General features: G+C 38.8%; 1 protein-coding gene across 1 annotated transcript in view; it reads left to right on the top strand.

The window, feature by feature from the left end:
• ADCY2 (adenylate cyclase 2) overlaps positions 1-24166 on the top strand; it is a 180697-nt gene that overhangs the window by 12444 nt on the left and 144087 nt on the right. Inside the window, exon 2 of the mRNA XM_070749069.1 lies at positions 6904-7101. Within this exon, the coding sequence (XP_070605170.1) occupies positions 6904-7101 (198 nt within the window). The remainder of the gene's footprint in view (positions 1-6903; positions 7102-24166) is intronic.

The following is a 24166-nucleotide window of genomic DNA, read 5'->3' as shown; positions in this document are numbered from 1 at the left end:
ACATTATAAAGGCAGAGAAAATGTAGGACATATTAGATAAGTTAAGGAATGTTTATTAACTGGAGTACTACGTATGAGACCTTCAAATGGTGCCATGTGCTTTTTTAAAAAAGCCTATTAAGTGTTTATGAGCATGGAGATAGAAACAAAGTTTTCAAAGTATGTATCATTTTTACTTCGCTGTACTACTTGCCTATTGGAAATAAATGTCATGCCAAAGCTGTTTTTTCTTCCTGAAGAGTTAAGATTATAGCACTGTTTTTTCTTTTAGAAAAAACCCTTTGCAGGCAATGATAATGCTAGGTGCAGAGATTTCTTTGCTTTTTTGAGATACTGTCCTAGCCACACTCTCCAATTGCTTTTTCTTACCCAGTAGTTTCAGACAGAGTGGGTAAAAGTGGGTGCATTCAGGTTCCCCTCAATTAAACATTGTCACATTGTGGGATCTAGAAAGTGTGTCTTTTCTGTGGTGCCACCACCCTTTGGAACACAATTCCCCCTACCCCTGGATGTACCCTGGACCTCTACTACTGGGATTCTAGAAAGTCCTTCATGCGTGGTTCTGTTCCCAGGCCTTGTGTTAATGTGTTTGTTAATGTATATGTGTAGTCTTGTCATATTGATATTATTTATTGTTCTGGTTGTTTTAATCTAGTCTGTCTTTTTATGTATGTTTTAACTGTTTAAATTGTTTCACAAACTTGACTCTCCAAGTGCTTTTTGTATTTTGCAAGCCACCCAGATTTTAATGGAATGGATGGTCATAACTCATTTAAGAAATGTAGTTGAATTGAATCCTAGGAAGGTAGGTTCAGTTACTGTCCGTTTTTAATTTTTTATATTTTAATGTACATATATTTTTATTCAAGGTCAGCGACTCATAGAGCAAACCCAGATGATGGAATAAACCTCGCCCTGAGCATCTTCCAGTTCTTTACTGATCTTGAGTTGTTCAGTCTTATCATCACTCCAAATGAAAGTTCCTTGTCATTTCTAAAATGCATCCCAGACTGCCTTAATGGGAGGATGTGCAGGGAAAATCTGTAATAGTAGTTGAAATGTTTTTCAAAATGCCATTGTGCTGATTTTTTAAAACAAGAATTTAGTAAGAAAGTTCTATGGAATTCTTCAGTACATGGATTGAAAATTGTTAATGATATAATATTGTGCCTTATAGAAGGAATGAAGTATATGCTTGAAGTAGAATTCCACAACTTAGCACTTTCTAAGTGGTTTTTGTATTTTGCAAGCCACCCAGCTTTTAATGGAATTATACTGCATATGCAATATTATATCATTAACAATGCCCTCATTCCTGAAGGGATTTCTGCCAACTGTCCCAACTTAGTTAGAAAAGAAAGATTCTTGGGTTCATTGTTAATAAAAATATACTTTACTTAAGTCAAGTGGTTACAGAAGAAGCAAAACTGGAACTGAGATTTTCACACCCAAAGCAAATACCAGTAATTAATGTTTACCTTGTTCTTACCTTCCCACCTGATTACCCAAAAGTGTCCAATTGAATGTTAACCAATTGTTTGGATAGCAGTCCCTGTCTTTGCAGGCTGCATGGTTCTGCATTCTTCAGTGTGACCATGGAATGGTCGTCGGCTCTCTTGGGATGTCATAATACATAGTTTTGATTCCTCTCATTGTACCCTCCCCCTTATCCCGTTTTGCAGCTCCCCCCCCCCATTTGAGTATGGCAAGCTAACAGCAGGCAATACATGGTGTAGGAGGATGGCAGTCTTGACACGATCAGAGAAAAGATGTATCTAGTTCTTTCTGTAGCCAAGATATAATTATTTGGTGCCTACTTGCATTTATTGAATAAGGATTTTACTTAATCCATTTTGGCCAGTTTTTAAATGCTTAGTTTCTCTTTTTGATTGTGAGATTAACATTTTTGTTAACATTTAGTTTTGTACTAGAGAAATAGTCTAGGACAGTTGGCCAAAACATTGAGCTGAATAGCTGTAGCTCCATAGTAGCGGACAGATGTACAGTAGTTCTCAATTGTTACACATTTCATTCAGAACACTGCTGCCACTTGGAGAGCTGTTGCCACACTTGATATAGGAAACTGGTCAGACTGCTATTATAAGGTAGCTGTATTTGATGCAGGGCATTCTCTTTCATCATGTTTCTCCGAGGCAGATATTGAATCCATTTTATGGATTATTACCAGTTGTAAGTTGTAATTTTGTTTTTTAAAATTATGTTTTGTTGTAATAAACAAGTTATATTTTAATTTTAATAATTTTAGTAATTGATTATGTGTCTTCAAGTAGTTATCAGCCCTTATTAACCAGATAGAAAACCTTTTTCCATCACAAACTCTCCCTAACCTGGTCTTTCAGGGATTGAACTTTCAACTGGGTGGAGAAATTCCTGGGACTTCAGATTCGGGTTTCTCCCAGATGTGCCAACATGCTCTGCTAATAAAATGGAACTTTGAAGAATACTTTGCCTCAGACTCTGGTTTAGTTTTGGATGCTATTTGGAACTCTGACAAGTGCCTTCTCCAGAAATCATTTTAATAAAACCTTTATGAAATAGATGTTGACTTATCTTTCAATTTAGTTACAGATTCAATAAACTTGAATAAACACAATGCTCAGTGGATTTATAAACCTATTTAATAACTATACTGTATAATATGAACGCCCAGTTAAAACAAAAAAAGCAAAAGCTGTTAATGCAAGTTTTAATATTTATATTGTTTACTGTGTAAGGTACAAATTGAAAACAGGTTGAAAAAAATTGAACATTAGGAACTTTGGAAATACGACCAGAGTCAAAAGCTGTGGTTCTAGAACAGCGGTCACCAACTGGTGGTCTGTGGACCACAGAAAGTCCATGATAAAATTTTGGTGGTCTGCCGAAAAATTATTTGCATTTTTTATATTGCACTAAATCATTGGTCCTCAAACTACAGCCTGGATATGTGCAATGAATGCTTGTGTTGCTGCAAAGTCTCCCTCTTCAGGTTTTTTTCTGTGGGACAAAGGTGGGGCAGAAATTCCAACTTGGAGTCTGCTTTGGCCTGGTGCAGGGCTTTGGCCGAAGGCTGGAGGGAAGCGCCACTGGTAGCGATGACCATCTCAGCCTGCTTAGCCTCCAGGTGGCGGTACCTCGCCTTGCACTCCCACAGGTCTTTCCTCTGCTTGGAAAGTTGCCCTCAGTGAGCTGTTGAGCTTCCTGTTGGGGCCCTAAGGAGTCCGGGGGGGAGGCAGGTGAGGGGAAGGGTGACAAGAGGCTGGCATGACATGAGTGACATTGAGTTGGCCACACCCACCCAGTCATATGACCACCTTCACACGCCTACCCAGCCGGTCATTAGGAAGTTCATATTAGTGCTCCGCGGGATTTAAAATTATTAATTTAGTGGTTCCTAAAGTCTGAAAGGTTGGTGACCCCTGTTTTAGAAGACAACAGAAAGCTTAAGCAGAATAATAAATAGAAATAACTAAATAGTATTTACACTTGAAATTGAATCACGTCATGGAGGCAAGAGAAAACAATTGTTTATGGGAAGGAATCTGTACATAGTTATTACACTTTCTCCTTCTCCTTCTCCTTTGAAAAATAATACTAAATGCTTAGTAAGGCCTAAGAAATAGCAGGCTGAAAGCATGGGAAAAGATTATAGTGTTGCTCTTTTAAAAATACTTTTCAAAGCAGCCGGATATAGTCCCTTATCTTTAGCAAAACAAGGGCAACATTGTTTTTGTCTCCATGTCCGACCCATCTTTCTTCAGCAATTACATTAGAAAAGCAAATTCAAAATGAATGTTGCTCTTCCATGCTATAACATCTGTTCTGCTGTCTTGCCAGAGGAACATAAGTAACAGGCCTGTCTGCTTCTTTTCCACTTTATAGATTTCCATGGCATCTTCCCTGCCACTTTCCTCAGTTAAGCATCTGTGTCTTACTTCCTAGGCTGTCAGTGGGGCAATTAAATGGGCCACCCAAGCAATTCAGTCTTTCTGAACAAACTTGCTCAGTGGGAATTTGGATCTGAATAACTTATTGCTTTTGTGAGGTCAGTGACAAGATATGTGACCAAGCAACCAGCACTGGGAGATTGTGACCTGTGCCTAGAGTCATTCCTGCAGCTTAGCTGAAAGGTCTGTGGAAGAGATTCTGCCCCATTTGTGGGCTTGACCACAACTTTAGGAGGCTGTATTGCTCCTGGCAGTAATGCGTTTTAACATTTACTTGAAGCTTTCTGGATTAGAGATTTCTCCGTCAGCTGCTGTTACCTAGCAGGGCAGGTTATATAATTTTCAAATACTGTATTTTATCATTCTCAGTTAAGATTAATTGAAAGCAGCAGATAGAGATCATGGTAGAATCTAATACAAAATCTAAGCCTAAAAAAAGAACTAAATATTTTCAGCTAAGAGGGTCTATAGAGGGGTTCAAAATTTAGAATAAAATAACTACAGTATATGTTCTTTATTGGCTTTAAGGAATGATTGTTCTAGAATTCTTAATGAAAAAAGGTTTTGTAATTTTAGCGCAAATAAAGATATAGATAAATAGAAATGTGATGTTTTTTTCATATTAACACAACTAAAGAGGTAGAGAAGAAAATAATAGAAAAGATAGAAGCATATGCCAGAGGTTTATTTTTAAGTATATTTTCATAGTTGAAAAAAAAGAAAAGAGTGGACAGTGAACATAGTGTTTAAAATAAATATTTGTGAAACTCAAGATCGTTTTAATAATGCTGTCAAAGTTAATTATGACATAGATTTACATACTATTATCAAACATGGAAAAGCATAGTAGAAGCATAAGCTAAGTAAAACTATTAAAGGCTAGTGATAAATGTGGACATAAATTAGCAAAAATATAAATAGAAAATAAGGTATTGCCACACTGCCATTAATAAAAAACAAATTGTGGAAAAAATTATCATTATACATCACAGTAGGGGCAAAAAATGCAGGTGAAATGTCCAGATTATTAATTTCTGCAATAGGTAGTATAATAATGATGATGATGATGATGATGATGATGATTTATTAGATTTGTATGTCGCCCCTCTTCAAAAACTCGGGTTGGCTATGTGGGTTCTATAATGTTATTTATATTCCCTTTTATATGCTGATCTATGATTAGAAAGATTTGGTTGATTGGTATATCCTCTTGAGGCACAAACAGTGATAGTTAAATTTCCAGAGGCACTTTGATTTAGTAGTTCTAGTTTGAATTCATATTATTTAATAGCTGACCGTTACAGTGTTATATGCTATTGGAAAACCCCTTTGACAGAAATAGTAAATAAAATATCTATAAAAAGAATAACTATTGCTGTGAGCCACCTAGAGTTCCTAAGGAGTGGGGTGGCATTGAAATTGAATAAACAAACAAACAAACAAACAAATAAAAGATAAACACACAAATAAGCAAACAAACTAGAAATTAGATTTGCTACTCTTAAGAGCTGTACTACTCACAGTGAGAGGGTGACAAATCTTTTTGGACATTACGGAACTCTTATTTAATGCTCTCATATTGAATTAAAAGCTGCTTATTTATCTATGTAAAAGTGTGGATTGATCAGTCCTTGGGGTTAATAAATTTTACGTTAAATAGAGTGCATTGTATATTGTATTTCAAATATGTTATCAATAGTTATGTTGTTATACAATGCATATTCTAACCTTCCATTCTATTTGATGGGAAAATATCTAGTTTCACTGCAGTTTTAAGTGTGAATTCCACTCTTCTTTTCTCCTCCAACTTTTCTCCTCCCACTTGAGGAGGAATCAAGCAGCTTTCAGTTTAGTTTTTATATGTGGCTGGTTTGTCTTATGTGAGAAATGGAAAAGTGATTAAAATAAAATCTAGATTGCAAAATAAGTTAGCAAAATAATTCAGGATTTCACTATTATTTTGTATAGAAGTTGACAAAAATTTCTTTTAAATATAATGTGGGTGAATTTCAGAAAGGGAAACTGCAATTGAAGATGGAATCTAAAAACAGATGCAAAGTAAATTATGGAGATTTTTAAAAGTTTTGCCAAAGAAACAAGTTACACTCAACAAAAATCTAATCTGAACCTCACCCCACCCTGAAAGCTAACATTTGGAAGAGACTTTATTTATAAGAGAACCATATATTTTTTTGAGAACCATAAAATGATGTTGATAAATAGACAGTCTCCAAATAAATGTATGCATATTATGCACAAAGGATCCCAAAGACTGGTTCTCAAGGACTTCTTAAGCTCATGTGAAGGGTTTGAGCCAGCTTATAGAAATCTCAAAAACACACTAACTTGACATAAGTGCTTGGAAATTTCCATCTAGAGTTTGCCATGTTTTATGGAAGGAAACCATAAACTAACTCCTGGAATTCATGGAATTAGTTTTATGTTTTTTTGGATACTAGCTTTAGACTGCAAGTAAGTAACAATGCATTACTTAGTGTGTTTATTCAGAAGTAAGCCTGAATTTAATAAAATCTAGTTTCTGGTGTATGTATGCAGAAAGACAAACTTTACAACTATTTTTTTCTCCTATCAATTGCAGTACACAGTGAAAGGCAACTAATAGACAGCATAATAAAATCTTACATTCATAAGAGAATGTAACTGAAGTTAAAACCAATAGGTTTTAATTTATCAAGAATTAGCTAGAAAATATATTGCTTTCCTCTATTTTTATTTAAAATATATTTTTATTTATACTGTTTATTAAGTTGGGTTAAATCAATTTGCCCTTTGACACGCCTCCTCTGCTTTATACAAAAATAATTGGCCCTTGAAAATGCAATACATGATAATTTAAACCCATGATCAGTCTGGGAAAAATTCATTAGTTCGGTATTTATTTCAATAGAGGATGGTAAGAATAAATTGTAAGCTTTCATATTTTTTTTATTTTCAGGAAACGAAGGACCATGTCGCATTCTTGATAACTGTTCCCACTGCTCTGGCAATTTTCTTTGCCATATTTATCCTTGCCTGCGTAGAACCATTATTCAAAAAGTTCCTGCGTGTTTTCTCTGTGGTTGTCTGGGTATGCCTTGTTGCCATGGGATATCTCTTCATGTGGTTTGGAGGAATAATCTGTCCATGGGATCAGGTAGGTTTTGATCTTTTTGTGTGTTTTTATGCAAAACATTTTATTGGTTTGAAGGATTACTTGATTTTATTAGAACCCAGACAACCCATGAGCCATTGGGAGATCCTTTCAGAGATATTCAAGAGTTCAAGATGGTGTGAAACCGTTAAGAGGTAAATGGGTGGGGTCCGTGCAGTCCTCCCAGAGGATTCAACCCGGCGGGCGAGGTCGGCCGTGCTGGCGGATCCCCTCCCTCCCGCCGCCCCCTTGCCCATATGGCTCCGGCCCCCGTTGGGCGCATTTCCACCGGAGCGGTGCGCCGCGACCAGCTCTGGGTCAGCTGAGAAGGCCTCAGCCTCGGCCGTGTTACAGCCCGTCAGCAGCAGCTCTCTCTGCATCCTGGGGCCGAGGGCATGACCTCAGATCGGACGTGGTGACCTGAATTTAAGCACATTAGTCAGCAGAGGAAAAGAAAAAAAGAAGAAATATTTCCTTACCAGATTCCTCAATGTCTTTAACAATGAAAGAGCTTCTAATTTACTGCCCTCTCTGGAAAGACTGAAATACATTCAGACATGTATCTAACTATATAGCACTAACAATCTTGTCATGACCTTCAACTGTGTGAAATGGTGCATGATATGGTAACATTTTTTGAATCTCAAGTGGGCTAATTTATAGAGTGCTTGCATCATCTGGGACCTATTATTCCTGAGAAAAGTTGTGTCTGCCTCAGTGTTATTGGGCTGCTGCTGTAGTCTGTGATGTTCCTTTTCAACATTTGAAAGTTTCCCAGACAATCATACAATCCCTTGTTCCTTCTCACTTCTAACAACAGCCACTTACCTGCCTGCTAGAAAGAGAAGGAAGGGAGGAACAGGGCAGACAAAATCCTCATCACCTTTCCAGCTCATGCCACTTCCCTACATCCTCCTCCAACCTGTGCCACCATGCCGCATGTCTTCCCTGACCCTTGCAGCATGCTACGCATCATCACTGATGGCTGTGGCATCTCTCATTCATTCCTATGGCCTCCGTTCACTTCCTTATGTGCCTTAATTGACTCACACAGCATCTCTTATATATCCCATAGTCCACATATCCTTCTTGACCCATGCCACATTTCCTGTTTAGTATTCAACCTACACAGCACCTTTTATGCACTCCCAAACACACTTTCCAACATACACTGCCCACCAGCACACTCCGAAGGGAGTGTGGCATCTCTGCTACACACCTATACCTAACCTATAGCATCTCTCGTGCATCTCTGGGTACCATTGCTTACACACATCTCCATGCACCCCTTTATTCTCTTTCTTACGTGGTATCAACAACATATCTGCTTGCTGGCCTTGGGGCTTGTAACTTCCTGCTGAATTCTCCAATGATTTCCTTCAAGTAAGTAAATAAGGGAGGGAGGGAGGAAGGAAGGAAGGATTGATTTCTGATACTCCCTGCCAGTTTCCCACAAGGAAACTCAAAGGGGCTGGCAAGAAGTTGGAAGTCACTCTTCCTTCCACTGTTTTTCCCCCATATCCATGGTCATTCTATTTCTCTGCTTAGGTAAGGAAATATCTCTGAAACAATGACCGAATAAGGCACCTGCTAACTAGTATACTACTAAAGCTCTTGTTCCCATAATCAACTTGGCAAAACAGTGCTTTATATTTTTGACCAAAGTGCCTCAAATGGTCTGTCTCACTGCATGTGTCCAAAATCTGGAACACGTGACTGCCAAATTAAAATTTGGCAAATTTTAAAAAACGTTGTGACATAAAACAGCTCACGTGCCGGCAGATATGGCTCCGGGTGCCGCCTGTTGCACCCATGCCATAGGTTTGCCATCACTGACGTAGAGTTCAGTAAATAAACTGTACATAAGTTATTTTATGCTAATGTTTATGCCATAACATGACATTTGAGGCAATTTTGTTCAAAATTTACGCCTAGGATCAGCACCATGGTAAGTTTTCCCCAGTTAAAGGCTTTGAAAACAAGAGTTTTAGCTGTACCTAGGTGTAGATGTTGGGGGAGGAGTGGATTGAGAAAGTTGACAAGTTAAGACTCCTCATGACTGAATAGAAAATACTTCCATTGTCAAGAGCTGAAAACAGTATTTTTGATGAATGATAGAAATGTCAAGTTAAGGATGTAGTTTGGAGTGTAATAGCTTTTCTTTGGATCAGCTGATTAACTAATAAGGTCACTCCATATTCAGGAAAATCAGCTGCCTATGATACATACAACAAATTATTTATTCTCTTTGTCCCTTCTATTATTTCAAAATAGAAGTAGGTTAAATTTAGAAAATCTGAAAAAAGAGAAGTGAATTATTATTTTTAATTTTAAGTAAATAATGTGAGATGGTTTTAACATCAATTTTAAAAGCACATAGGGCTTCAAATATTGATTGTTTCTTCGTTGCTTATTTGACCCCTATGACAATCATTGTGTTGTATCACATGTTTCTTGACAAATCTATATTTTCTTTTATGTACACTGAAAGCATATGCACCAAGACAAATTCCTTGTGTGTCCACTCACATTTGGTCAATAAAGAATTCTATTCTATTCTATTCTATTATTCAGTTGAGAACTATGCAGGAACAGTCCTAGAATTTAGAATGGGAATTTTCCTTTACTCTTCTCTTTGAATTCTATGGTTTAGAGTAGCCACGAGAAAGATTATAGGGTTGGACTAAAGTTAAGATGTATTATATAGCAAGGCAATAGCTTGTAGCTCTCTCTCCACAGCTGTTCGTCTATTCCTCAAGTGCTTGAGAAGTAGCTAGAGGACTGTGTTGAATGACACTATTACACTTCCCTTAATCTTGATCAAACCCATCATAAATTACACCTTATCTAGGAAGACTGAATTTTAAATGACAAAGTGTTATGTGACACAGACAGAAAGAAACTATTTTATTTTCATGTTGGGCATCTGAAGATACTATTGAAAGCAGTGCTTTAATCAAAGTATGATTTAACTTGTCATGTGGCATGTATAGCAAAATAACTTCTGAGAAAATAGCATTTTTGGAATTCAATAGAATGTTTGAAAAGGGCTTTTAAGCAACCACCAAATAATTTGTTGCCATCAGCAGGAATCTGCTGCTGCCAGCCAGGCAGTAAGGACTGTCTGTCTCTTGCTTCCTTTCACTGACTCATTAGAATGAGCATGCATTAGTGGATTAAAAATGAAATGCATCCAGTTTTAAAGAATTGAACTGAAACTCTCAGAATGGTCTAGAGCAGGGTTCTTCAACCTTAGCAACTTTAAGACTTGTGGACTTCAACTCCCAGAATTCCTCAGCCAGCTGGTCTAGAGCAGTGATGGCGGACCTTTTTTCTCTTGGGTGCCAAAAGAGCGTCCGTGAGCGCTATTGCACATGCGCGAGTGCCCACACCCATGATTCAATGCCTGGGGAGAGTGAAAACAGCTTTCCCCCACCCCCTGGAGGCCCCCTGGAAGCCAGAAACAGCCTGTTTCCCAACTTCTGGTAGGCCTAGTAGTAGGCTCATGTTTCAGCCTCCCCAGGCATTTAATTATGTGTGTGTGTGTTTGATATTTGTACATACACAATAGAAGAGGCTAAACTCTTTTTTCTTAATGGTGTTTGTTGATTCAAGCTGAAAAAATTGTCATGCAGTGCTTTGAATCCTATCAGCAATAATGATGACTGTGAATAATAGTGGGTTTCTATACAGCTAGGATTCCCAACTGGTGGTCATGGGTTATACTCAATTACCACATTTGATGCTTGTTAGATTTCTGGTTTTTCTTGATTTTTCCCTTTAAAAAGAAAATTGACCAAAAAATATGTTTCTTTGCAAAGTGAAATGCTAGCACTGAATGCCATCTCTGTTTCTAAAAATGCCAACGACCCCCACATGTTCAGCAAATGAGAATAGTGAGTTGTTGTAGTGCAATATTTCATTTTGAAGCAGAACAAAATAAGTTAAGCTGGAAGGGAGGGCAGTAGAAGTAATACTGAAAGAGGCAGACAAGCTTTGCCTAGACTTTTTGCATTTTAGTTGTCTGTGTGCACAAGTAATGTGTGGGTAGACCTCTTTCCTATGTTTATGGATTATTCTGAATATCACAAATTTGACTTTAGTGCAGCACTTCCTGGAGGAAGAAGAATTGGATTCCAAAGAATAGTTTATTTTTGGGATTATTTATTTTTTGATTTGATTTGATTTGATTTGATTTTATCGAAAGCTGCTGAGAGGTCGAGAAGCACCAGGACAGAGGATAAACCCCTGTCCCAGGCCCACCAGAGATCATCCATCAATGCGAGCAAAGCAGTTTCTGTGCTGTAGCCGGGCCTGAATCATGACTGCTGAGGGCCTAGCTAATTGGCTTCTTCCAAGGACCGTTGGAGCTGGAGCACCACCACCTTCTCAACAACCTTCCCCCATAAAGGGAAGGTTGGAGACTGGCTGATAGTTGTTAAGAATGGCTGGGTCCAGGGAAGGCTTCTTGAGGAGGGGGCGCAAAAGTGCCTCCTTGTAGGGATCTGGAAAGGAACCCCTCCCCAAAGAAGCATTGACAATCTCCTGGACCCAGCTCTGTGTCACCTCCCTGCTGGCCGAGACCAGTCAGGAGGGACACGGATCCAGTAAGCAGGTGGCAGAACTCACAGCTCCAATGGCCTTGTCCACTTCATCAGGTGTCACCAGATCAAACTCTTCCCAGACAGATGGACAAGTACGGGCCCCAGTCACCTCGACTGACTCGTTGTCAGTCGACTCTGTTATCCAATTGGAGTTGAGGTCCGCCTGGATCTGAGTGATTTTATCAGCGAAAAACATGGTTAAATCCTCGGCACTACTCTGTAAGGGCTCCCCAACTCCCCCCTGGCTAAGAAGAGGGCGGGCCACCCTAAACAGAGCAGCTGGGTAGGATTCCGCTGATGCAATCAAGGCGGCATGATTCATTCATTCATTCATTCATTCATTCATTCATTCATTCATTTGATTTTTATGCCGCCCTTCTCCTTCGACTCAGGGCGGCTTACAACATGTTAACAATAGCACTTTTTAACAGAGCCAGCATATTGCCCCCACAATCCGGGTCCTCATTTTTTAATTAATTAATTAATTAATTAATTAATTAATTAAGTTAGTTAGTTAGTCCAATACACAATACACATTGAGGAGAATAGACAAATAGTAATACAGTATATATAAAGAAAAGGATAGGAGAAAAGATATAAAAATAGAGGAGAAGATATATGAAAGGAAGAAAAGATAAAGGAGATAAAGGAGAGACAATTGGACAGGGGACGGAAGGCACACTAGTGCACATGCACACCCCTTACTGACCTCAATCGTGGATAGTCTAAGGGAAAAATGTTGGGAGTTAGGAGTTGACACTACTGAGTGCGGTAATGAGTTCCACGCTTCGACAACTCGATTGCTGAAGTCATATTTTTTACAGTCAAGTTTGGAGCGGTTAATATTAAGTTTGAATCTGTTGCGTGCTCTTGTGTTGTTGCAATTGAAGCTGAAGTAGTCATTGACAGGTAGAACGTTGCAGCATAGGATCTTGTGGGAAATACTTAGATCGTGTTTTAGGCGTCATAGTTCTAAGCTTTCTAGACCCAGGATAGTGAGTCTACTTTCGTAGGGTATTCTGTTTTGAGTGGAGGAGTGAAGGGCTCTTCTGGTGAAGTATCTTTGGACATTTTCGAGGGTGTTGATGTCCGAGATGTGGTATGGGTTCCAGACAAATGAACTGTATTCAAGGATGGGTCTGGCAAAAGTTTTGTAGGCTCTGGTGAGTAGTGTGAGATTGCTGGAGCAGAAGCTGCGTAGGATCAACTCTAGAAGTCTTTTTTGGCGATATTGTTGCAGTGGGCTTTGGCACTTAGGTCATTTGATATTAGAATTCCAAGGTCTTTAACTGAGTGGGGGTTGACTGTGAGATTTTGTTTATTCGGTTTATATATGAGGTTCGGATTCGTTTTGCCGATGTGGAGGGTAGAGCATTTGCTGGTTGATATTTGAAGTTGCCAGGTGTTAGACCAATCTGAGACAAAGTCAAGGTCTTTTTGGAGAATAGATGTGTTGTCCGTGGTGTTGAAAAGTTTTACATCGTCGGCAAAAAGAACACAGTTGCTTGTGATATGATCACAGAGGTCGTTGATGTAGAGAATGAAGAGGATGGAAGGTTGAATTCATCCAGCGTCAGCCTTGTTCTCAGCCATACTACTTTTGTTCAGCCTCACCAGCTCATTCTTGGGACTGACCACAGTTTACTGTGAGAGTGTTGAAAAATGCTCCATATCCAATAGTGTTTATTAGTCCCAAAATCTGGATTTTTCAGTTCTAATAGATTCATCATAGCCTATGTGAAAAGTGTTAAGATACCCAATGGAAATTCTCTTGTTTGTTTGGAGTATCTGATAAGAAATGAAGAAACCCATGGATTTCTCATCCTTCCTTGGGTCTTTATTGTCAGATGATCCTAGAAGTGCTCCATGACTAGTCAGATCCCAAGCATCAAATATGCAGTATAGGCTTACCAGGTTCTGGTTTTGTATTTTTAAATCAGGATCTTTTTTTCCTTACTTCCCCCTTCTTTTAATTTTTCTGCTTCAGTATTATTTATCATAGCCATCTTATTGTATTACTATGGAATCGTGGAAAAACTATTGATTTTTATGTCACAGAACCCTAGGAAAATGTAGGACACCCTAAATTTAGGAACTCATAGTGAAGCAACAATAGACACATCATGTATCAATCCTTATAAAACTAACTATAGATATGACATCCCTTGAATTTTTTAAATGTGCTATGTACTATAATGGTATTTTGGTTAAAAATATAAGGGGTGGGCTTTTTGGCAAGTATATATGGGATATACAAGTGTTTTTAAAAAGTATTACCATATAAACTTGTGGACTAGCTTATATACTGTATGGATAAGCTGAATCTAATTTTGGGACTGTACAGTATTTTGATATCTTTGCTTATCTGTAAGTATATTGGGTAAAACTATTATGGGTAGAAAATAGTTCTTGATACTTTATTTAAAAATTAACATGGGGATGCTGTAATGGTCGTAATTGTGAAAAACGATCATAAGTTCCTTTTTTCATTGCCATTGTAACTGTATGGTCACTAAATGAACTTTTGTTGAGGACTACCCATAGTAATTGAGGTTGCTTTCACCTGAGACTCTTTAACATTATTACATCTGAAGGGGATGGGTACTGTTTTTTTAAAGGTTAACATTTAAGGAGTGTGAGTGTTATAGCACCAGCCTTGGAGCCTAATGATCAGCCTATATTTTGGAGAAGTTCAGTTATCCTTTAAGGCAGAGGTGGGGATGGATGGCCCCTGTATGACTTGTGGGCTTCCAAATGGCTGGCTCAGGAATTTTGGGAGTTGAAGTACATAAGTCATAAAAGGGATATCATTTCTCACCCTACTTTAAAAGGGTGACACCCTACTTTAAAAGGGTGTCTTCAGAGTGTTAGGGGTCAATTTTATTGGAATGAGCAAATGGGCAAATATCAGAGATGTGCACATATATCACTAAGGACTTTGTTATTTCAAAGTTTATAATACAAATGGGTTTCTTTTTCTAAAAACAAATATGGCCACTTGCCTGGAATATATCAAATTATTTTTATGTATCGTATCTCTTGATTTGTGTATCTATGCAGGTGGAGAAGTTGGGCTACCCTGAGGAAAATTAGCTGTGTGATATTGGGCTCATTTGCCATTCAGTGCATAGAATATTTGTCAAACAGGTCCTACAGATTAATGACTACATACCGTAGTAGTACATTAAAATGTCACAAATATAAGCATGGATTGGAATGAGCCCAAATTTCACAAAGTCTTTCTTTGTACCATATTCCAGAACATTTCCATGCTGTGACATACTGTAGATTGTTTTCTTATTTACTCTTAGAAAGGGTGTACAGAGAAATACCAAAGTTTTTCATGAATCACATAAGTAGGCAGTTTTTCCCTTTCTAATATTAAAGGCATCCCAGGGGACAGTGGTCAATTTGTTTTTTATGTATCAATGGCTACTGAATCCTGGACATCACCATGCATACCATGGTTAGTGCAATAAGTATGCTATAGGTCTATTAACCAAAGACTTCTCAAACAATTTAAGGGTACAGTATTTTAATTTGTTCCCAGAGCATTGTGATGTGTGAGATAGTGTGAAAATTAAGCCATCCATACAAAAGGTTTTCCCAATAGATGCCCTGCCTTTTATTTTAAAATCTATTAATTAAAATCTGTAAATTCCATTTCACTACAGAATCATGCAGATTAATGGAATAATGTTATTGTACAAAATATTAACTGAAAAAACTATATTAAAATTTGTACTTTATACAATTCCCGGTCCATTTGTCCAGGGCAAATTGCCAGTTATATTTTTGTCAATTTCAAGAAGTACTTAAACAATTCACATGAAATTCTTTATGTTGCCATTAAGGGGTGTGCTTAAGCGCACTATTGTGCCTACCGTCCCTGTTCTTGTGTCCCATTATCCTTTTTATCACCTCTTTATACTTTGTTATGTTAATACAAACTATAATTCTATACTTGTATGACAAATATAAATAAATAAATAAATGCATCCCTTTTCTTAAGTTTCATTTTAGAGAAAATCTTCCCCAACTTGATACCCTTCAGATATTAACTAAGATCATGGCCATCATCTCAAAGAAACCAGGATAGACAAGATTGCATTAGATTGTAAACTGGAAGGTTGTTATTAAGAGAGCTAGTGTGGTAAAATGGTTAAGGCATCAAGCTAAATATCAGGAGACTGAGCTGGGTGACATTGGGCTAGTCTCTGCCTTTCAGCCGTAGGAAGGAGGTAATGGCAAACTACTTATCTTCCCCCCCCCCCCAAAAAACCCCTTTTAAGGAGTAGTCCAGGCAGTCAGTTACTAGGAGTCAACACTGACTCAAAGGCTTTAAAAGAATGTTAGGTAGTCTAGTACATCTAGTACCACTGTAAGGCCACACTTGAAATACTGCATTCAGTTTTGGTTACCAAAATGTAAAAATGATGTTGAGACTCTAGAAAGAGTGCAGGGAAGAGATTAAAGATGATTAGGGGACTGGAGGCTAAACATATGAAGAACGGTTGAGGGAACTGGGTATGTCTAGTTTAATGAAAAAAGGACTAGGGGTTGCCACAAAGAAGAGGGAGTCAAACTATTCTCCAAAGCACCTGGGGGTAGAACAAGAAGTAAGTGTTAGATCCAGATTTGCACAAACCATTTAAGTTCTGAGCCACAATGCACAAGTCACAGCCTTCCTTGGAAGTTCAGCCACTGTAGAATGGCCCAGTTCAAAGCTATCAAGCCCCAGGAAGCCTCAACTGTCCCGGTGCAGCCCAGCTGCGAGGCACAAAATTTCTTTGCCCTGGTAAAAAAGCAGATATTTAGGAAACCCAGTAGAATGATGACAGCAGACTTAGGCATGTTCGATATTTATAAATGTAAGATTTTTCTTTTCTCTTGATCTCTTAAAACGACCTTGTTTGAAAAAATTGTGTGCTTCAATTTTAACTCCATCTCTAGTCTATCAACCAGGGTATTTCCCCCCTATCGCTACCCTTTCTCTTTGCTGATCTATGCTTTCTTTTGGTTCAAAGAGAACAATAAGGAAGGTGCCAGGAAAGCAATGAGTCATCAGGTATTTACTGCCTCTAGCATCTTGAATGTTATTTAAATAAAACTGGTTTTGAAAGACCAGAGGAAAATGTGGTTGCAATGGGATTAAGCTGTTGGTGAGCAAAATATCTTAGCTTGTTGAATGTGTTTTCTCATTACATGGCATGTTGATTAAGGAAAGGGATCTGAACTTACAATTTTCCCTCTTTGGGGGCACAAATTACTCTTAGCTCTTTTTTTCAATTGAGGAGCTTTAAAAATTACTGTTACAAACCAGCAATTTAATTAAATGTTTTTCTCCAGTTTGAAGAACTTTTCTTTCCTAGAAAATGTTTTGGAACGTTAGAGATTTATATATTAAGGAATTCCCAGACATAGTGACATTGATTAGTCAAGTTGTGATCCAATGAACTGAAGCTGCAATACTGAATAATTTGGAGGAAACTCTTCTACATTTGCTTGGCAGATATCTAAATGGTAATTTCTATGGAAGCTTCCTTTTTATTTTCCAGCCCAATATATTTTAAGATATGGAACTGGTTAATTCCAAGTTTGCAGAATTTTAATAAATTGCTGTCCTGAACATGAATCAAGATACATAAATATGATCACCTCATAATATGTACTTGACTAACTAACTAACTAACTAACTAACTAACTAACTAACTAACTAACTAACTAACTAACTAACTAACTATTTCCTCAGATACCTTTATGGGCATGAAAGGTAAATCTATCAATTTAAATTTTTCAGGATCATTAAATCTGTTTATTTGTTTATTTAATTTGACTTCTGTGCTGCCCAATTCCGAAGGACTCAGGGCAGCTCACAACAATATATTGTTATCTGTTATATGCTAATAAATGAATAATGTAGTTCTAGTACTAACAGTAGTTATATAAACTGTAAACTTTAATGTTAAAGTTTATTCACACAATATCTTGAGTTTTGTTATAGTCTATTTATTTGTAGGGAAGCCCACTTCTTTTTCTTTGGTAGCTGAAATTTATCATCCATCCCATTGGCAGAGCTTTTTCATACATAATGAAAACGAATCTGAATTTTGATAGTAAAGATTGACAGTTAACAATGGGATTTGAACATTAAGGATGTCTGTTGCTGGATACCAGTTTCAGGCAATAGATGTATGTTTCTAATAGCAATAATTTTGGGAAAGTGATAGAAAAGAGTTGGTGTTTTTTATCTCAGGAACCGAATAAATTATTTTGTATTGCATGTGTTTGCACATTCATTGAAAGACTGGAATATTTTTAAATCATCCAGAAGATGTAGCTGCTTCAGTGTTTGAAGGAGTACATTATACTTGCATAACACATTTTTGTGAAGGGCTCTGCACAGCCCTCTGTTTAGAATGCTTTACCATGGCATGTGGTCCATGTATTTTGTGATTCTGAATAGGTATTTTCTTCTCCTATGTGCATGCTGTTAAAACAAGTTTGAAATGCAACTCTATTTTTAAAAAAATAGCTTACAGGTTGTAAATTGACAACCATCCTATAGATTTACAAGAAAAGAAAATAATTCTACTTGTAGGAAGCAGGACATCCAAACTAAAACCATTATTTGCTTCTATTCCTTATTGCTTCTTCTAAAGCTATCCTCAAAACTTCAAAGCTATTTTAGGCTCAATGCGTTGTAGGGGTTAAGATACTGGACTGGCCTCAGGAAGACCCTGGTCTCTCATTATGGAAGTGTCTATGGAGATTTTCAGCCAATCAGGTCTTGGTTGTCCCAAAGGTGCTTTTTTAAGAGGCAACTGGGCCTTTTTGTTTCTCTTTGAAGATGTTTTGTTTCCCGTCCAAGAGGCTTCTTCAGTTTGCTCTGTATCATGGGAATGAAAATGGGGCAAAATTATGTAAGCTCCCATGATATCTCTCTTTGCAAGCTGGACTCATTGCCAGTTTGATTCTGGAACCAATTCAAGGTGCTGATCATCACCTAAAAAGTCCTATATGGCACAGGGCCAGATTATTTGATGGAGCACCTATATGTTTTCTACCTTGCTGGAACCTACTCACAGAATTGGGTTCCTCCAATCAAATAATTTTATCTATTAGGAATTTAAGGATATTTGGTGCTTCATAAGGTCTTGGAGATCTGATTGTTCTCCCAAATCTTGGATTGAGACAAATGGAGCATCTTGTTGAACATATTTTGCTCTGTATTTTTATATAGAACAACCTTACTTTGCTTTGCACTGTATTGGGTTTTTATAATTTTTTATATTAGGAGCTGTCCAAAGTCCATTTGTAAGAAGATAGTGCCAGAATTGAATTAAAATAAATGAATGTAAAAGGCTCTAGATTCCTTTGAAAGAAAATATGGCATGACTACCAAATAATTAATAAACAATAGTACTAATAATAATGCATATGTTGAAAGGGGTTTAGCAGTAACTGGGTCGGTGTTCTTCATAAGAATGGAATAATTTTCTTCCTAGTTCAAGGGCTAAGTCACTAAGATGGTTTCATGAGTATGCAATCTTTTGGATTGATTTTGTACCTGTTTCAAAATATTTTCTTAAAAACTGAAGACACAGCAAGTGAATAAACATAACTTGTGATGTAGGAAAAGTTAGATTAAAGATTAAAACAAGCAAAGCTTGATGGCTGAACCACCATTTGCCTTGTTGATGAGCATTGGATTAACTATTGGATTTGTACTGTTTTCTTGTTGTGAGCCGCTCCGAGTCTTCAGAGAGGGGCGGCATACAAATCTAATTAATAATAATAATAATAATCATCATCATCATCATCATGATCATCATCATCATCATCTCTGATGGTCAATTTGTGGAATTGGTTCAGCATCATAGATGTCAAACCAGTTGTGACTGTATGAGAAATTGTATATATCTCTTTCCCTTCATTTTTGAAATATATTAAATCATATGAGGACAGCTCTTTGGCTACAAGGAGGTTTCTAAGCACAGGCCAACTTGCAGCAACCTGGAATAAAAAAAGAAGGCATAAAAGTATTCTTGGAGGCCTATTTACTAGGGCTAGGCCAATTGAAAATAGGGAAGCAAACTTCAAAATAAACATGCATGACAACATATGTTGTAGAAACAAGTTTTTTTAAAAAAAATATTCAGACATTCATGGAAATAATCTTTTTTAAAGTAAGAACTGAGTTTGAATGCAGTGTTACATGTCTTGTTTCGGAACAATAGTCTGTCTTCCTAATCACATCTACATCCACAGTCTGGATTTATACATTTCTTCTATTTGGGGGAAACATTCTCTAGAGCTGTGATGGTGAAGCTATGGCACGTATGCCACAGATGGCACACAGAGCCCTCCCTGTGGGCACACGCGCTGCCACCCTGGTCAGCTCCACCGTGCATGCATGCGTGCCTCTTGCTGGTCAGCTGAATTTCAGGTATCTGCCATGCATGCATGGAGGGTGGGGGCATGCTGGAGACGTGTGCACATAGATGGGGGTGGGGGTTGCACATAAATGTGTGGAGGGAGTGTGGGGACTGCCCCCCATGGCTCAGTTTTGATCCCAGGAGGCTGCAGGGAGGCATGTTAGGCCCAAAATGAAGCAGGGGGTGCGGCATGCCTATCTGTGGCCCGTCTTTGGTCCCAGGAGGCTGCAGGGAGGCATGCTAGGCCCAAAATGAAGCAGGGGGTGCGGCATGCCTACCTGTGGCCTGTTTTTGGTCCCAGGAGGCTGCAGGGAGCAATGCTAGGCCCAAAATGAAGCAGGGGGTGCGGCATGCCTACCTGTGGCCTGTTTTTGGTCCCAGGAGGCTGCAGGGAGCAATGCTAGGCCCAAAATGAAGCAGGGGGTGCGGCATGCCTACCTGTGGCCTGTTTTTGGTCCCAGGAGGCTGCAGGGAGCAATGCTAGGCCCAAAACGAAGCAGGGGGTGCGGCATGCCTACCTGTGGCCCGTCTTTGGTCCCAGGAGGCTGCAGGGAGGCATGCTAGGCCCAAAATGAAGCAGGGGGTGCGGCATGCCTACCTGTGGCCTGTTTTTGATCCCAGGAGGCTGCAGGGAGGCATGCTAGGCCCAAAATGGGGTGGGGTGGGATCACATATGCATGCGTGGGCAGCATTAGAAGTCATGAGCACATACACAGGGTGGGGAAGCACAGGGGCCACGTCTGTGGGAGGCAGGGGTGTCACATGGCATGTGGGGCAGCATGGGGGTCACACACGCATGTGCAGGGTGGGGCACACAGAGGGTGTTGCACGTGCATCTCATTATGTGTGCCAGCATGTGCACACACACACCCTGCTTACAGCACGCAAAAGAAAAAGTTTAGCAATCACTGCGCTAGAGTTTTTCTTCCCCATTTTTAAAAAATCTGACACTGTGTTAGGATTATTTATTCATAGCCACTCAGAAAATCAGAAAGATACCTGATTTCAGCTTTTAAATCCATATTTTTTTTAAAAAAAGAAAAAAAACAGCTGGGATGCCAGGAATTATGATTTATCAATGGGAGGGAAACTACTTATGAATTATTTGTTGCAAGGAAAATCATAAACAATATTGAATAAATTCATTAATTAAATGTTCTAGTTGAATTTTTTTTTACAGTTGGCTGAAATAAGTACAACACAATGACTAATTGCCTTTAAAAAAAAAATCCTATTATATGTAATGCTTACATAAAAATAACCAGTGGGAATAATTTATTCCCTTATAATGTATAAGCTTGAAAAAGGTTGTAAGGATTGAAAACAATGAGGCCATTTTAAGGAATAAAAATACATTTCAACATCTTTTACATAGTCTTTTTATTTTATTCATACATTCAGAAGCAAAATTTTAAAAATCTTTTTAAAGCAAGAGCTTCCATTCCATAATCTCCTTTGAACTTTACACAATTAAATTATAGGTATTAAAATTCAACATATATCAGCTCTGATAAAAATATAATTAATTAGCAAGTAAAATTGTTAACCATGAAATAAAATATAGAGGGCTCTCTCTCTCTCTCTCTCTCTCTCTCTCTGTGTGTGTGTGTGTGTGATGAACACACACACACACCTGCATGCAGGTGGGGGTGGTTTTTTCCGTACTTTCTTAACTCTTTTCTGCTATTCTATTTGTGACTCTTTCTATTTTGTTTTGAAACACCCTGAGGGCTCCCGCTCATCCCATCTGAAAAATCATTCTGCAAAGAATAAGAATTTGCCAGCATGCCTGAGTTCTGGAAAATAAAACATCATACCAAACACAGCTAGAAATCTGAAACTTGCACTATCCTTTTTATTATTTCAATATGAATTCTTTGATTTAGATATTGCTAGCTCTGGGGATTGCTGCTGAGGATAATTTCCTTCTGGATGATAGATTAAATGTACACACTTGTACAGCACTGCTTCTCATGAATCAAGCAGTGAGGATGAATTCACAAATTGAACAGCCAAGGCTATCAGCAGCCTTTAAAGTAGCCTTCAGGAGAAGGCTTAACTTTTTAGAGCATATTAAAAGTAGATGAAGCTGTATGATTTACTGAATGATTTACTAACATCCCACGCTAGTTTCCAGCTTAAAATGGAAAGATATATACTGAGTAGATCTGTTCACTAACAGAGCAGCAACAGCAGCAAGCAATTGAATGGTAATCATATAGCCAGACCATAACAGGGATTATGCATGCGTATTGACAAAAATAAAAAATACTCCCCCCCCCCAAAAAAAGCTGAAAACAAGATGGTGACCATATGCACAGTGCCGGAAACTCAGCTTCTCTGCATGTGGAGAAGGAGAAAAAAACCTCAGAAATAATCCCGCCCCCTAAAAATCCTAAAAATGAAAAAAATCCATTTTTAAAAAAAAAAAGATGGTGGCACCCACAAACCAGCACTGTGACATCATCATAACATTACCAGTGGGTCGCTACTGGTTTGGGTGACTGGTCCAAACTGGGAAGAACCCACCTCTGAGTTGGGAGAACTAGTAAGTAATCCTTGAGAAGCAGGTACCAGTGGCACCCTGAGAATCGGACCAAGAGAAGTCTCTGGGCATAGGCAGAGCGTTCTTTCTCCTCTACCTCTTCTCCCTTCTAGTAAATATTTTTGCTACTGATTGGCGCACACTACTTCTGTGCATGCCCAGAGGTGTCCCAGGCTGGTAGGCGGAGCTTCCCTCTGCCAGCGCTACCGATTCTAAGAACATGTCCAAATTTGGAGCAACCAGCCACTGCAGTGGTTGAATGTCAATCCCTGAATGTGAGCATTTCTGAAAATATTACTGCTCTTAGTATTTTGAGACAAATTTTTATTTTTGCCTAAATACCAGAATACAAAGGAAAATTATTCTAGGTTAAGGGTATATTATTATTTTTCTGGTTAGTATCTTCATTTTTGTACTTCTGTACTTGCTTTTCTATGTTTGGTTTTACATTTGTGGAAGAAGGAATACAGAATTGGAAGTGTTGAGGGGAAAGGAAAACCAGAAAGGAGATCTACTGATTGACAAAGGTTGGGTGGATTTTGGGAATGGATCTAGAAGACTCAATGGTGAGGACACAGTGAGATTATATTATACCATAAATGATGGGCAGCCGTTAACAACTATTATAACTCTAGAGTATCTTATGGTATGATATGCCACACCATACTAGCCTAAATGGTATGCCAACTGTTATATACAGTGATCCCACGATTTTCGCGGGGGTTACGTTCCAAGACCTCCCGCGAAAATCGATTATCCGCGATATAGCGGCGCGGAAGTAAAAACACCATCTGCGCATGCGCGCCGCTTTTCCATGGCGGGCGAGCTCACCGCTCACCATGAAAAAAGGGCGCGCATGCGCAGATGGTGTTTTTACTTCCGCTACATACAGCTCGCCGCTCGTCCGCCCGCCGCTCGTCCGCCCGCCGCTCGTCCGCCCACCGCTCGTCCGCCCGCCGCTCGTCCGCCGCCCGCCCGCCGCTCGGTGCACGAGAGAGGGAAAGCCCGCCCGCCGCTCGTCCGCCGCTCGTCCGCCCGCCGCTCGTTCGGCGCTCGCCCACCCGCCGCTCGGTGCACGACAGAGGGAAAATGAGAAAAAGAGAGAGAGCAAGAGGGGGAGAGATAGAGAAAGAGAGAGAAGGAAAGAAAGAAAGAGATGAGAAAGGAAGGAAGAGAGTGAGAGAGAGGAAGAAAGAGAGAGAGAGAAGAGTGGAAGGAAGAGAGAGAGAAATGATAGAAAAAAGGGGAGAAAAAAAGAGAAATGAGAAAATGATTGAAGCAGAGAATGACAGGAAAGAAAGAGAAAGAGACAGAGAAGTGACTCTTGGTGATGACGTATGATGTCATCGGGTGGGAAAAACCGTGGTATAGCAAAAAAAACGTGGAGTATTTTTTAATTAATATTTTTTGAAAAACCGTGGTATAGCGTTTTGCGAAAATCGAGACCGCAAAAATCGAGGGATCACTGTAGATCTAACAGC

This window comes from Erythrolamprus reginae, chromosome 3 (genome assembly GCF_031021105.1).
Source record: "Erythrolamprus reginae isolate rEryReg1 chromosome 3, rEryReg1.hap1, whole genome shotgun sequence".
NCBI classification, from domain to species: Eukaryota; Metazoa; Chordata; class Lepidosauria; order Squamata; family Dipsadidae; genus Erythrolamprus; species Erythrolamprus reginae.
This window is presented reverse-complemented; position numbering and strand designations above follow the sequence as displayed.